This window comes from Tyto alba, unplaced genomic scaffold (assembly GCF_018691265.1).
Source record: "Tyto alba isolate M040663 unplaced genomic scaffold, T.alba_DEE_v4.0 Super-Scaffold_16, whole genome shotgun sequence".
Taxonomy (NCBI): domain Eukaryota; kingdom Metazoa; phylum Chordata; class Aves; order Strigiformes; family Tytonidae; genus Tyto; species Tyto alba.
Genome location: NW_024881278.1, coordinates 9,459,177 through 9,473,236, shown reverse-complemented (window position 1 = coordinate 9,473,236; position 14,060 = coordinate 9,459,177). Strand labels below are relative to the sequence as shown.

General features: G+C 41.4%; 1 protein-coding gene across 3 annotated transcripts in view; it reads right to left on the bottom strand.

Moving 5' to 3' along the window:
• RIN2 (Ras and Rab interactor 2) overlaps positions 1-14,060 on the bottom strand; it is a 77,608-nt gene that overhangs the window by 20,158 nt on the left and 43,390 nt on the right. For all 3 annotated transcript variants that reach the window (XM_032989399.2, XM_032989397.2, XM_032989398.2), the window contains exons 4-7: positions 9,296-9,488; positions 8,359-8,470; positions 5,798-5,870; positions 2,744-2,835 (exon numbers count right to left, since the gene is read on the bottom strand). In XM_032989399.2, coding sequence (XP_032845290.1) covers positions 2,744-2,835; positions 5,798-5,870; positions 8,359-8,470; positions 9,296-9,488 — 470 coding nt within the window. The remainder of the gene's footprint in view (positions 1-2,743; positions 2,836-5,797; positions 5,871-8,358; positions 8,471-9,295; positions 9,489-14,060) is intronic.

Genomic DNA, 14,060 nt, shown 5'->3' with positions numbered 1-14,060 from the left:
AATTCTTGTCAGTTTGAGGCTGAAATGAACATAAACTACACACGAGCATCTCAGGAGAAATAAGCCCAGATTCTCAGCTGATATTAATAAGCTCACACCATTAAAGACAAGTTAGGGTGATTTACACCATCTAATGGCCACTTACAGCAACTCAACAAAAAGTTTGGTTTGGTTTCTTTTGATAGTGAACAAATGAAATTGCACATGAATAAGACAGCTCACATTTTGCTGTGGTGGGTGCACGCATAATCTTAACTACACAGACCAAATGCTTGCGTCTCTAAGAGCACTGGCCTGTGGCCTTGCTTTTGCAATGGTGACAGTTTCCCTGAGGTTTCAGATACTCAGCAGCACATAAATAGACCGAATGCAGTCCCACACCAGCAGTGTGGAAAACCTGTGCTAAACCAGCAAGTTTCAGCTGCAGCCTCCGCACTTGTCCCAGCAAAGTGTCAGCATGTTTGTGAAACTGAGTCAACAGTAAAGCCCATCAGGTCCTGAAAGTATGAAGACTGAAACCTGACAAGGCCTTGAGGACAGCAATCTGACTGAAATAAGAGAGGAATATGAGAGGAAGGAGATTTTGCTAAAATTCACCAATCTTGACATGGCCCCTTTTCCTGTAGTGTCAAGATGCCTCATTTGGGCTGTTGAGCAATGGCACCAGGGCCCAATGGCATGAGTGCCAAGCGCTGCACAGCAGGGCCCATGCCCAACAGTGGTGTCTTGCCTACGAGGCAGAACACAGGAAATGGCCCGTGGTGATAGGCCACTGCCACAGAACATACGTAGGCACAGACATATTTCTCTACATAGTCATGCAATGGTGCTGTTTTTTTCCACCTCCGTGACTTCACATCCTGCCTGCAGGTCCCTCAGCAGACTGGCCAGTGCACCTGGCATGTGGGCTGTTGCAAACACACATGATGTAAGCGCTGCTGCAGGTGAAACACAAGAGAGACAGAGAAGGAATCTTATGTTCAGCACGTGAAACCTTAAAGGTTGGCAACAGCCTTGAAACCTTTACCATAAGTTCTTCCTGATGTGGTTTGCTGGACTACATGCTGTTGACCTGCCTTGTGCAGTTCTCCCTCTGAGCCTATGGCATAACAGGGCTCTGACAGGAGCTACAACCCTCTGTATTCAGACCAGGGTGCTTCATGCCTATGTGTTGCTTAAGAGAAGCTCACACGTAACAGGAAAGGCCCTTGGGAGTTTTTAGGCATCTCTTGGGACCACAGCATTGAAGGGCTGACTTCCTGGTGTGGTCTTTTGCATGTGAACACCTAAAAGTCCATCAAAATCTTGACTTTGTTGTCTGGTCTGTGATCTTAATCTGGTGTGTAGTAGGTAATTGATCCCAAATACACCAATCACACAGACACCGATTCATCAGTCTTCTCCTCAGCTTTCAAATATATTAGCTTAAAGAAACAACACACAACATTTAGACAGAGACTGTTCAAGACTAACTCGACAGCAAGGAGGCCATGGTACTTTCAGGTACTGAGGACAAAGACAGTGTCATTAGTCCGGAGAGCTTGCTTAACAGCACCCTTATCATTATCGTCTCCTGTGGAGAAGCTCTCACAACATTACTTTAAGGCTTCCAGGTGTCACCGGGAAATTGTCTTCACTACACTGTATCCCAGTCTGATCCCCCCCTCCCCCCGCCCATCCAAACATTCACCTAATCAACAGCCTTCCTCTACTCCCATGAAAATCCTTACTTTCACCTAATGACCTAAACTTGCAGGTAAGTAGTGCAGAAGCCATTTGTCTCCTCTCTAAAACAAATCCCTTACTTGCATTGCTACTGCAGCAAAACAAAATACAAGCAGGGCAGTGCTTCTATGTGTATGGCTTTGCTGCAAAGTCCCACCAAATAGTTCTAGAGAGCCTCACACTAACATTCTGATTTAGTGCCGATCTTCTAAATCAACGATTCAAAAATCTACTGGGACAAAGACTGCAACAGTCAACCCTCCCTTCCTGCAAAAGGAAACGAAGCCATTCAGCACTCTTGCAGAGTTGCTCAACTATTTGTCTGGGTGGAGCCCATGTTTCAAATTCCACCAGGTTGTGTCTCCTGCAAGCTCAAGGTACATTTTACAAGAAGCCTGCATTTGGTTGTAGCAGTCAAGCAATGCAAGGACATGTCCTTCCACTTTCCTTTGTTATTTTAAAAATTTCACTAGACTAGTGCATGGATACATTCTGCAAATCCTACACATACACTCCTCCTTTTATTAATATGCTACTGCATTGAGCTACTGATCTCAAAAATCACCATTTTACGATCACATGTCACTCTGAACATTAGTTTTATTAACAGTGAACCTCACTTCCTACATTCTCCTGGCAACTCCAGCAAATTATCAAGAGCTAGCGCCTGCTATGTGAGCCTGAAGCCAACACCAGCCCCTGGAGGAGAAGCTATATCAAACCTCTGTCTGGGGATTGTAAGACTTGCTTTGCTCAAGGGCTGCCCAGTTTGGGGAGAGGGAAAGAAAGGAAGGAAACAGCACTAACAAAAATATCACAGAAGGCACAGAAGGAAGGAAGTGCACAAAGATCACTATTTCGCAAGTACAAGGTTTGGCCTTCCCCATAAGAGAAGCTACTTTTCTGAATGAAATCTGCATCATCACTGACCAATATGAACTACTTACTGATACAAACTATTTCTTCAAGCTTACAGCAATGCTATGGGGAATGACATCTATGTAAGAGAACTACTTACTCAGTCCAAGCTGAGCAATCTCTTCAAGTTCAGCTTCTGTCTTTGCTGCAGCAATAGCATGAGGCAACTTCAGGGTGAATGGAAGAACATCTCTGTTGTCAAAGAGAAACAATTATGGTTTCCACAAGAACATTTTAAAAGCATTTGTTTTCAACACTGGCAGTGGCTGAGCTCTGATTCTTATTTTCTTCTTGAGCTGTGGCAGGTAGCAAGAGCCTTAAACACACAGCACAAAGTGAAAACATTACCAACCCCAGGGCTCCTTTACATTGCAGAGTGGTGTGAAGTGCAAATGCCAGTGAAGTCCCCAAGACTCTCAGTTCATTTCCACAAAGTCATCCAGTATTTTCTCCCATTATAGCAAAAGCTTTTACACCTGCTCTTTTACAAGCATAACAATGAGATGCAAAAGTGTTATCTGCCCTTAACCCTTCAACAAAGCTTCTTATTTTCTGAATACACTGTTGATGGCGCTCAAAGTTGAATTGCACTTCTCAGAATAAAAATTTTAATGGGTACTTGGGCAGCTACCCTAAAAATTTCTAAGCAAGGATGTTTTGGTGTTACTTTGAAAACACAATTTAAGAAAGTCTTTATAATTTGTTCTTATATGTGGTTTCTCTTGACTGCATACTAGAAGTTCAATGGATGTTTAACAAGGAGAGATGCATGAATGCATGAACTACAGCATAAGCCAAATTCAGTGTAATAAGCTTTTAGAGATTTTTTTTTTTTAAGGGACAAAACTAACTAACTGCATGTACGTTGTATGAGTACTATCATCAACCAATACTGTATCTCCTGCCTACCCAACTGGTACCGATACACCTTCAAACAACAGTGCATGCTAAACTGCAAAATCTGTAGTAGAAGTACCCATGTAATTAAGAGTAAATGAGAACAAATGGAGCACAGGAATCCTACCCACAACCGGTGTCGGCACCATTTTTTTTTTTAAAGACTGAACAAGCCAACCGTCTGTTGTAGTACAGATAGTGGGGTTTTATCATATAATTATTAACTATGTTGTATGCTAACGTATTGAAAAAAAAGCAGGATCTCAGAACGCCACCCAAATTCCAAATCAAGCATATGCACAAGACTGATACACTAGCTAAACAGCATTTGAAAAGACACTTTCAACATCATACCACAGATAATCTAGAGTCTAGAACAGTATCGTGGACTCAATACAAAGATAGGTAACCCCTGACTCCTCATATAAACGGACTGGGTATCTATTGCAAGAAATTCCCTCTGGTTTCAGAAAATCCTCCTGGTTTTGCTGTGATGTACCAAATGGCACTCTCTCACGATAGCTACCTAATCTGCTTCCTTAAGAAGTCTATACATCTTCCTCTTGCACCTCCAGCAATCCTAGACTGCTGCCTGAAGAGGACAAGGATGCTGAGTAGATGCTGCCACTTAGGAAACATTAGGCAAACAAACACACAGGATGTTTCTCCAGTGAATGGAGAAATACGCATCCACTTCCAAAAGCATGCCCACAAAAAAAGACTAAGCTTCATTTACTGAAATCTCTGGGCAGGTTTGCAGCTGAAGTTGTATTTTACAGGTATCTGTGGATGGGTTTGCAGCTAAAGATGTGTTTAAGGAGATGCACTAGGAAAGCTTTAGGATCATGTCTAAGTTGTGATCACCACTCTTTTCACTTCCTTCCTCTTCCCCAAAGGGCAACAAGAAAAGGAATAGAACAACAAAGAGGTGAAGAGCCTGCTTACATAGTTTTGTATGTGTTTCCTGAATGAGAGGCCTGACTGCATCAGGATACTAAATTCACATTTGGCTGACTGAAATACCATTAAGAAAACTAAAACCACTTTGCCCAGAGAGGCTCTCAGTTACAAGACTTATTAGCAAGGCAACAAGCTACTGTGTGTTTATGGGCTTAGTTTTAGCAAATGCAAAGCAACTTGGAGCCTTCAGTGAAGGAAAATGGATAAACAAATGTGAAGGAATCTACATGTGCAGCATGCTCCCTATAGGCACTTAGAGGGAATTTACCAGAGCCTGGCTAATGCATAGAACTGAAAGGGTGACAAGATAAGGAATCTTATTAAAGATTCATTAAAGATTATCTTTAAAGATTCATCATTAAACTGCTTTTAAATGCAGTTTCATATCAGTTCTCATCTGAGTGCTGATCAATTACTTATGTGGTATAAATGCTTCTTTCATCACATGCACGCACAGCTCAGCAAAGTGGAGGCCTGCAACAAAGAGGCACCAGATGCTTCTCCACCACAAAAACAGTAAGCACAGCAACCTAAGTGCATCCCTAGTGAGCACTTCCCACAATCCCAGAAATTCCCAGAAATCACTGCTGTGGGCATTAATTGGCAACCTTGTTGCAGTAAAGGACCAGGACCAAAGTTGCCTCTTCTTCCTTTCCTTCAGAAAATGTGCAGATGTGCAGTTTGACCATGTCCTGTCCGTGGATAAATGTAAGGCTTAACCATCAGTCTGGAAGTTTTCACCAGAAAACTAAAGTCAATTTGAAAACTATTTAAAAAATAAAAAACACCAGCTATTTTTTCACTGCATACTGCCTTGAAAACAAGCTGGGCAACCATAAACTGGAAAGCTGATGAAGCTATTTTTGTTGTTCACAATTTATATTCACATCTCAGTTGTCATTCTGTAGTGTGATCTGACATTTTTCCATTATGCTCCAAAAATGTTTTTTACTAGCAATTCGAAGAAATGGACATTGCAAGATAGTTTATGGTGCTTATTAAGTGAGTTACAGAGCAGTTAAGAAAGCATTACAAGATAACAGCTAAAGTAAAGTTCAGCTTGGCAACACCCCACAGTTGGGTAGGTAACAAAACACCAGCCTTCCAATAATCAGTACCAAGTAAGACAGAGAGACTTGCTTCCAATTCTTATCTCTTCTTTCTCCCACTACCTTCTACGACTACCCAGAAATATTTGTAGGTTGGCAACATAAATATCATACTGAACCAAGTCCTTGAGACTTTTTTTTTTTAAGACAGTCTAGCATATGCAACTCAGAACTTAACACCAGCTTACCTGCTAATACAGTAGAAAGCAATGAGCCTGAATAAATCAGCAAAACTTATTCCAGACCCCTCCAAAGAAAATGCTGAAAAGAAAGTTACAAGAGGAAAAGAATCACACATCTATCCATCATTTCTTGGAAAAGCTTAATAAAATGCATCTCAAATTTCTGCATAAAACTACTAAGTTTGCACCATCAAACTGGCTACTGTTTGGTTAAGAAGAAACAACTGTGTGGAGGAGTACATGTGTCTGCTAAAGGTGTTTTCAAGAATATACTAATAATCTTGGTGGTGGGTTTGTTTTTGCATCCCAAACATATGGTCTAATTCATGGGAAACAGATCAAGTGTAATTAGAATTGCTCAACGTTTTGCTAATAAATAAGAAATCAATAACTAAGGCTTTGCTTGCCCAGTATACTAATATATCTAATTTAAATCTCATATTTCCTCCTCTTGCATTCCATGCTACTCACTTGTCCTCTCCCCGGATGTGTTACCACCTAATGGGAGATGATAAATTTTCAGACACTTGAAGAAAGTCATTTAACCTGAAAATCCTTAAAAAAAAAAAACTCAGAAAATTCTGGCCCATGCCATTGCCTTTCACAATGGGGGAGGAAGACACAAAGCAGTGCCCTTAATTTTTCCTCACTCCATACCATTGTTTCTTATTGATATAAACACTTGTTCACAGTAATAATGACACAGAAGTGATTGCCACCTCGCTTACACTAAGCCCTCTCTGATTCCAGTGGCAAATCTCACCCAATGACTATAAAGATCAATCAGAAGAAGCTCCTAGAGTGAAACAATCTACATCTTTCACCTCTGGACATGACTGAGACCAGAACAGATGGAAGAGCACTTATGAAACGTAACAGTAGCGTGACAGGTTCCTGAAGCACATGATCACTGGTCTCTTGCAGCCTCGGACAACTTCTACAAAGGGGTGAACGTGAAGTCTGTGATTGCTTCAGCCCATCCCCAAGGGGTGAGCCTCCCACTGCTGTGGTACGCACACTGTCGATGTTCCCCCAAGGAGAGTAATGCTTTTGAAATTCATCTCCCAAGGAGAGTACTTCCACTGTTGCAGAGGCTTCAGGCATCTGGGCTGAAACACGGCAGACTCTTGGGCTTGGTGGGGAAAGCCAGAAGCCACACAGCAGCTTTGGATACTTCAGCAATGCCTCTCAGTGAGTAACAGCGGCGTAACTTTGTCAGTGCTCCATGCTGTAAAGTCAGCCCCCCCACACCAAGGTTCCAGTGGTACTGACTATAAAGCCTGCATGTGAATCAGAGGAAAACCTAAAGTCTGGTACTGATCTTTTATCTGCCCGTTACGCTGAAGGACAGGTCAATCTGGTCATTTATGTGTCTGGAAAAAGGGATTTAAGAGACACTAACAGCGCAAACAATAAACATGCAGGTGATCTGGGGGCAGGCTAAGAAAAGATGAGTGTTCAGGTCCCTGACTACAATGAAAACCTCAGCTACGACTGCTGAATAAAAACTTTAGTAGATACTTCCCCCTTGTGGTAAAAATTTTATTAATGAAAGACCATATATTATTTTATTTTCTAGCTAGGGATGAGGGAATTCGTTATTATAACAAGCCTACAAACACAGCCTTAGATCACACTTGGAACCACCATCATCGATAGCTTTCTCTTCTCTTTGCCATGCCTTATTTGTAACTGGAACCAAAACCAGACACACAGAATTAACTTTTTGTTGCTGGAGGCAGGGAAGGGCGAGGTAAAAACTCAACTAAAATTATCTCAGTTTACTAACAGAAATATAAGTTAACTACAGATCCTGTGCTTCGGGGAAGCGTAACTGAAATTGTTGCCGATTTTCTCCAGTTTTCACTTTCTTGTTAAAATGAACCATTTGCTTCACTTGCAGTTTCTGCACCACATACACTCACCAGCTGCAGCTTCCTTTTTCATTCCTGTATTTCAAACATATTTTTCACACCCTCCCTATAAAGAGATTAGGGCAGTATTGTTTTGAAACTGACTAGAAATCTTAACATTTTCTAATTTCTATTAGAAAACAGGGAAAGAATAATTGAAATTAAAAAATCATTGATCTCGCATCAGAAACAGTTCCAAAGGGTTAAAATCCATCTAGTTATTACATTAAAAAACAAAAACAAACAAACACCACGCCCAAATTTGTAGACACAGAGCACTCACTCATGACAGAGTTGCATCCCAGAACAGTCCCCTAAGTGCAAGGAAATGCAAGGACATTTCACTGACAGCAGACAGGATTATAGACTGTTTCTGCAGAAGAGGATAACTACCCATAATATGAAATGAATCCTGGATTCAGCAAGGTACATAGAAGAAATACTCCAGCATAGATTTAAGTATTTCTGTGTATCTTCCCTTCCCCAGGATATGCCTGACTCACTTGCAGAGCCCTCCTCAGAGAACACTGTAGGTAGTCTGTGACACTATTTGCATGACTTCGGGTTTCTTCTACTGTGGGTTTCAGCAATGCAGGGTGCTCCTGGCTCACACAGGGTGACAAATAATTGAAAAGTATGTAACTCACAACTTACTGTATGTGCTTTCCTTTATTGCAAATTCTTTTAGGCAGGACCCACAGTCACTGGGCAGACGCAGAGAAATTACCTTCTTTTGCAATCTTGCAGATTTCCTAACCAGAAATATCTGTTGTGGAGAAGGCAAAAGGACATGGGTTTAGCTTCATCACAGATGCCTTAATAGAGACAGATTACAGACAAAAGGAACCAGAAAAACTTCATGATCTCTGATCTGTATAAAACCTCTCAGACTTTTACTCAGTAATTACTATATCAAGTCCAACAGCTTGGCATAAAATAGCAACAGAACAGTTAGAAAAATGTCTCATCCTTGTATAACACAGACACAACACCAAATCCATTATGCCCTTCTCTGAGCTCTCCAGTTTAACACACCGCAAATCCCAAGCCTTGAGTCAAGCTACACAGTCTGGAGGAGACTGACGGTGGCATGCTCCAGTGTCCCACCAGCCCATTTATGCAATCCTCCTGCACCAGGATGGAGGCAGCGTTAGAAACGTGTTATCAGCCTCACCCAAGCAGACAGGGCCTGGTTTCCATCATAAGAACTTTAATGCAGGCACCAGTGAAGGATAAAATGCTGACATTTCCCATTTATCGATTTCTTTCTCATTACGGGGGAAAAACATCTGTTACATACAACCTTGGTTAGTAAGGTCCAGCTTTGGAGCTGTAATTGCAGCGGTCTAGTTCTCAGCTTCAGAGGGCCCCAGACTAGACCTCCAATGTGTCAGCCCAGGTAATGGGTCACACTCCAACTGGTCCAGCTGCCAAGCGCTTAGGAAGCCCTCACTTGGATTATCCAAAACACAGAAGAAATGAGGGTAGGATGTTAGCTGGTTGGTTTGGTTTTTGTGGTGCTTTTTTTTTTTTTTTTTTTTTTTTTTTTTTTAAACACTTGCATCAAATAAACTGAAATGTAACTTCTTACCCCAGGAGGCTGGGCCTGCAGAATTTCCATGGCTTCAGCATCATTCAGACCAAGCTGCAGCCACACAGGGTGAGTATGGAGGAGCTTGTCTAATATGCTTAGCTTGTTAGATAGGCTGTCATATCCAGAGTCCCGGGGGCAGCTTTTTACATCATTTTTCTCAGGAGAGACATTATCCATGTCCTTTACTAGACTGTGAAAAATTGTTAAAAAATTAAATTAGACATGCTAACCTACTATAAACAATCGCTCAGTTCAGCAAACAGAGTTATCACAAAACTACTGGCACTGCTGGCACCCTGCACTGGTATTTCTCCTACTGAGAACTCATATAATTAGCATACACAAAAATTATTTTATTCATAAGATTTCTTTCTTTAACTTGTCTTCAATTTAACAGCTGGCTTTAAGATAGCCTTAGCATTCTTTTATTAGCTTGTTGAAATTTGGCAATCACTTCAGATACAGGTGTATATGCATACATGACTGACTGAACATTTCAGCCCTTTCTTTGTCATGATCACATTTGGAAACACTTCTCTTCAAAGGTATTTATGAAATTCAGCTTTTTATTGTCAGATAGATTGCAAAAGCTGCAATCCACAGCAAACTACTACTGTGCTGCCTCCCAGAATAATCTGTTCAATACCCTGACAATGAAGCAACCCACTACGTGTTGGCAATCACTGCACCAAAACACAAACAGTTTCTGTTTGCTTGTAGGGATTATTTTCACAACAGAAGCCCACGAACTAGCATAATTTCATTTTATCTCAAGACTATGATCTCTGCTCCACTAGCCCTGTCATCTTTGCAGCTGCATAATCATTTTGTTCTCCTCTGCTAATGAGTGGCCAGAGACCTCTGTCAGTAGAAAAGAAAAAGGAGACAGAAAAGGGGGGGAAAAAAAAAAAAAAAGAAAAAAAAAAAAAAAAAAAAGGCTAAACCCCCCAAATAACCCTCCCTAAGGCACAGCTTCATTAAGAAATCATCCTAAATAGCAGCAATTTTTTATGGCCCATGCTCTAAATTTTCTAAATATTTACATTTTTGCCATTTGGCCATGAAAGGTCCTTACCTCACATTTAGCACCACACTTCCCAGGATCAGAAACAATTGTATATTTATGCTCCTAATTCCTTTGGCTCTGGATAGACTCTTATGTGAGGAATAAAGGCTAAACTAAGTGTGGATGTGGCAAACTAGTGTCAGGTTAAAATTTATTTGGGGCAGGGCAGCTCAAGTTACTGATAAATTCAGTAATGAAATACAGTTCTTTGAAGCTACAGATACTTGTTATACATTAAAATCCAAATTGAATACTTCAAGAACTCCTTTTGGTATGCAAAGCTTCACCACCATTCATATAATGCAGAACACCCACTATGATTGCACGTGTGTTGCTGTTTCAAACTCCTAATTTTTGAGCTAGAAGTACATCCTGTGATTCTTCCAATGATAGAAATCACTACAGAGCAGTTACTCTGGTAACAGCTTCCTGATGACAATACTTGAGAATCGACAAAAAACACCCTGCAAGCTCAAGATCTGACTCGCTAAGATGTCAGACACAGAAGTTTCATTCTCTCTACAGACCTTTTCTGATGGCAGAAGAGGCCCTGAGCAGCAGAGAGCAACACAGCTGCATTTCCCTGCCCCAAACCGTTTCTCAACTCTTCTGAACTTCGTGTTTTGGACAAGCAGTAAGCTTCATTAACAGCATTTACCACTTTCATTACACCTGCTACTGTAGCCAGGACAGGTGGGTAGAGACTTTACAAGCAGAGAAGCACTGAACACTTAAAAAAACCCTAACAAACAAAAATCCACCCTCCAAAAAACCCAACCCCAAAACAAAACCCACCAACCAAACAGCTTTTTTTCTAGATTTGGTTAGCAACTTGCAGCATCTGTGGACAGGGCCAGGAAGAAAAGTAAATGGAGCAGAGAACTTCCACTGCATGATCAGATAAGAACAGGCACAATCATTCAAACTTTTCATTACCTGGATCAATTATCACTACCAGATCACCTGTGCGCCACTCTTTGTCCTCCTTCTCCATTTGCTAATTTATGATGTGACACCTTTTAGATTTGCAAGGCATCTAAAAGGCAGATGTATTTCCTCTCCGACTGTCAAAACCTGTAACTGCCAATATGCTTCCAAGAGACACCAAATACACAGAAACATGTTGTGTGCAGAAGGTAAGTAGCGTAGTGTTTACAGCAGTTATGACAGGGCTGTGAAACTGCCACAATAGGAATCTTGAGTTCCCCTTTCAACCATGGTCCCAGCAGAACCCAATGTTGTAATGTATGAATCTCCACAAAAGTAAAATCATGAATCACAAAAGCATTTTCATGAGCTGCGCCTCCAGTAAATATTGGCTCAGAAGCTTTCCACTCTCCTTCAGAGCCAGTCAGCAACATTACAAACCAAAGCCAGCTGTGGCAAAGTGCAAGTTACACACCGACACTCACTGCGGGCTTAACTTGGTGACGAGGAGGAAATGAAATATGTTGTAGAAGTAACATGTCAGAGGGGGAAAAATTTTTTGCCCACAGAATACAGTTACACCACATGGAAAAGAAGGTGCATGACTAGTACCAGCTATGAAGGCCTGGCACTGCTTGCTTCCATGAAACGACCTAAAGCTAGTAAGAGTTTGCTTGCACGTGTATGTAGGGTCACAGTGTTCCTCTTCGGCATGGCTGGCTTAATGTTGTCAAACTCACCCAAACTGTTGCAAATCAGAAGATTAATTTGAGTATGGAGCTGTTGGGTTATTGGAAGTTAAAGGTACTTTTATGCACACTCCCTCCCGCATGCTGAGATCCGAGGAGGAATGCAATGTGTGAGCCCACACCTTACTGACCCAGATACACAGGCACCTCCTTGCTGCAGCTGCTTCTGCCCCCTCAAGAAATAAGCTAAAGATTATGAGTATGTGATCATGAGATTTTCCGCCACTCAAACACTACCAGTTCAAACAAGTCCAGTGCACCTCAGCTAGAGGATTATTGCAATCCACAGGAAGGTAAATTAGGAACAAACAACACTTAAAAAATTGTATTTGCTACCCAAATAATAAAGAAAGAGGCTGAGAGAAAGATCAGACCTGGTGAACTCTGGCAAGAACATAGCTTGGAAAAACCACGTCCGGCAAACCGCATACAGCCTATGAGAAACTATTTCCCAAGGTCCAGGAGGTAAACACAGTCAAAAGTCCATCAGTCTGTTTTGACAGCCTGTTTGCAATGGTCTAGCACTACTGAGCATCATAGTCTGGATTTGTTTTTTATTTTTAAAATTATTTTAATTAATCGTCTGGGCACTAAACATACAGTCAAACTCTGACACGTGGGAGTTCTTGAAATTTGTCATGTCTTAGGCTGTAAAATTATTTGGTACTGGGATGTGTATGTAACTTCTTTGGAAACAACAGCATGGAAAGAACGACCATTTGAATTCCTTATTATCCCCCGATTAATTTAAGTGTACAGATTAAGAAGTTGCTGTAATCTAAACGCTAGCAAAATATGCTGTATATTTATGCAACGAAATTAAATTTCTCTCCTGGTTTTACTTTTGGGGGTTTTTGTTTGGGTTTGTCTTTTTTGAGGGGTTTTGTTGTTTGAGGGGTTTTGTTTTGTTTTTACAGTGACTCCCAATAAAAGACAATCTGACTAAATCACATTAAACTCAGTATCAAAACACAAATTCACCGTGTATGGCCTACTTTAACGCAGGGTTACTACACTGGTTCCTCTCCAGTGGGAGAGGAGTTCCTATACAACTCACAATGAATTAAAGAAAATTCATGATTCATGAAAGTTTCCTTAGATTTGGGAAAAGCCATGACCATGTGGAGAGTAAACAGAGGTAGCTGCCAAGATAAACAATGCTGTGATGCATCCTGATTAGACTTAGCTCACAGTAAAAAGGACAAAGAACAGGTTGAAGCCTGTAACCAGGATGATACTCTCCCTTATACCCACAGGGCTGTAAAATACACCTTAATCATATCTACAAAGTAAATGCTTCTGCCCTCCTGATTGCTACAGCAATTTTCTTTTGGTCTCTCAAATCCTACCTGCTCTAACCTTATAAAACCTAAACTTCTAACATTTCTCCTATTTTTTTTGTGGAACGTGGAACAATGAGCTGATCCGAAACTAGCACCAATCTCCCCAACCTCCTACATTGACCAACACTGGCCTGAGGAATAGACTTTTCTCTCTTTGGGATTACGGACACAGTGAAGGTGCATCTAGCTTGTGTGCACATCCTATCAGGATGACCCAACACTGCTCCATGGGTTTGCTATGTTGAATTAAATTAAACCCGTTGCTGTAGGATTTGCACGGACATCCCTTTCTGGAAGAACTTACCCTTCTGAGGGCCTGAGAGGAGTTGTAGGAAGGAACTAGGTGACCATCAGCATTTGAGGGATTCAGACTCTCACACTATGGAGAAGGCTGGTTATCAGCCTGAACAAAAAAGCAACCGTGGGTTTAGCCAATCATCCCAGATACACTCACTAGGCAGGAGGAGGGTCATAGCGAGAGACCAGGTTTGATACTACAATGAAAAAAAGGACTCTAGCTTGCGCTTGAGTGTGTCGACATTTCCTCACTCTATTTTTTTTGCCTGGATTGGCCTCTGGTTTTAGGGTACTTGCACAACAGGATAACATTACCCAAGGGGAGGGGGAGTGAGAGGAGGGGCGTTCTGCTCTCTGCTCATGGCAGTAGGATGCTCAGC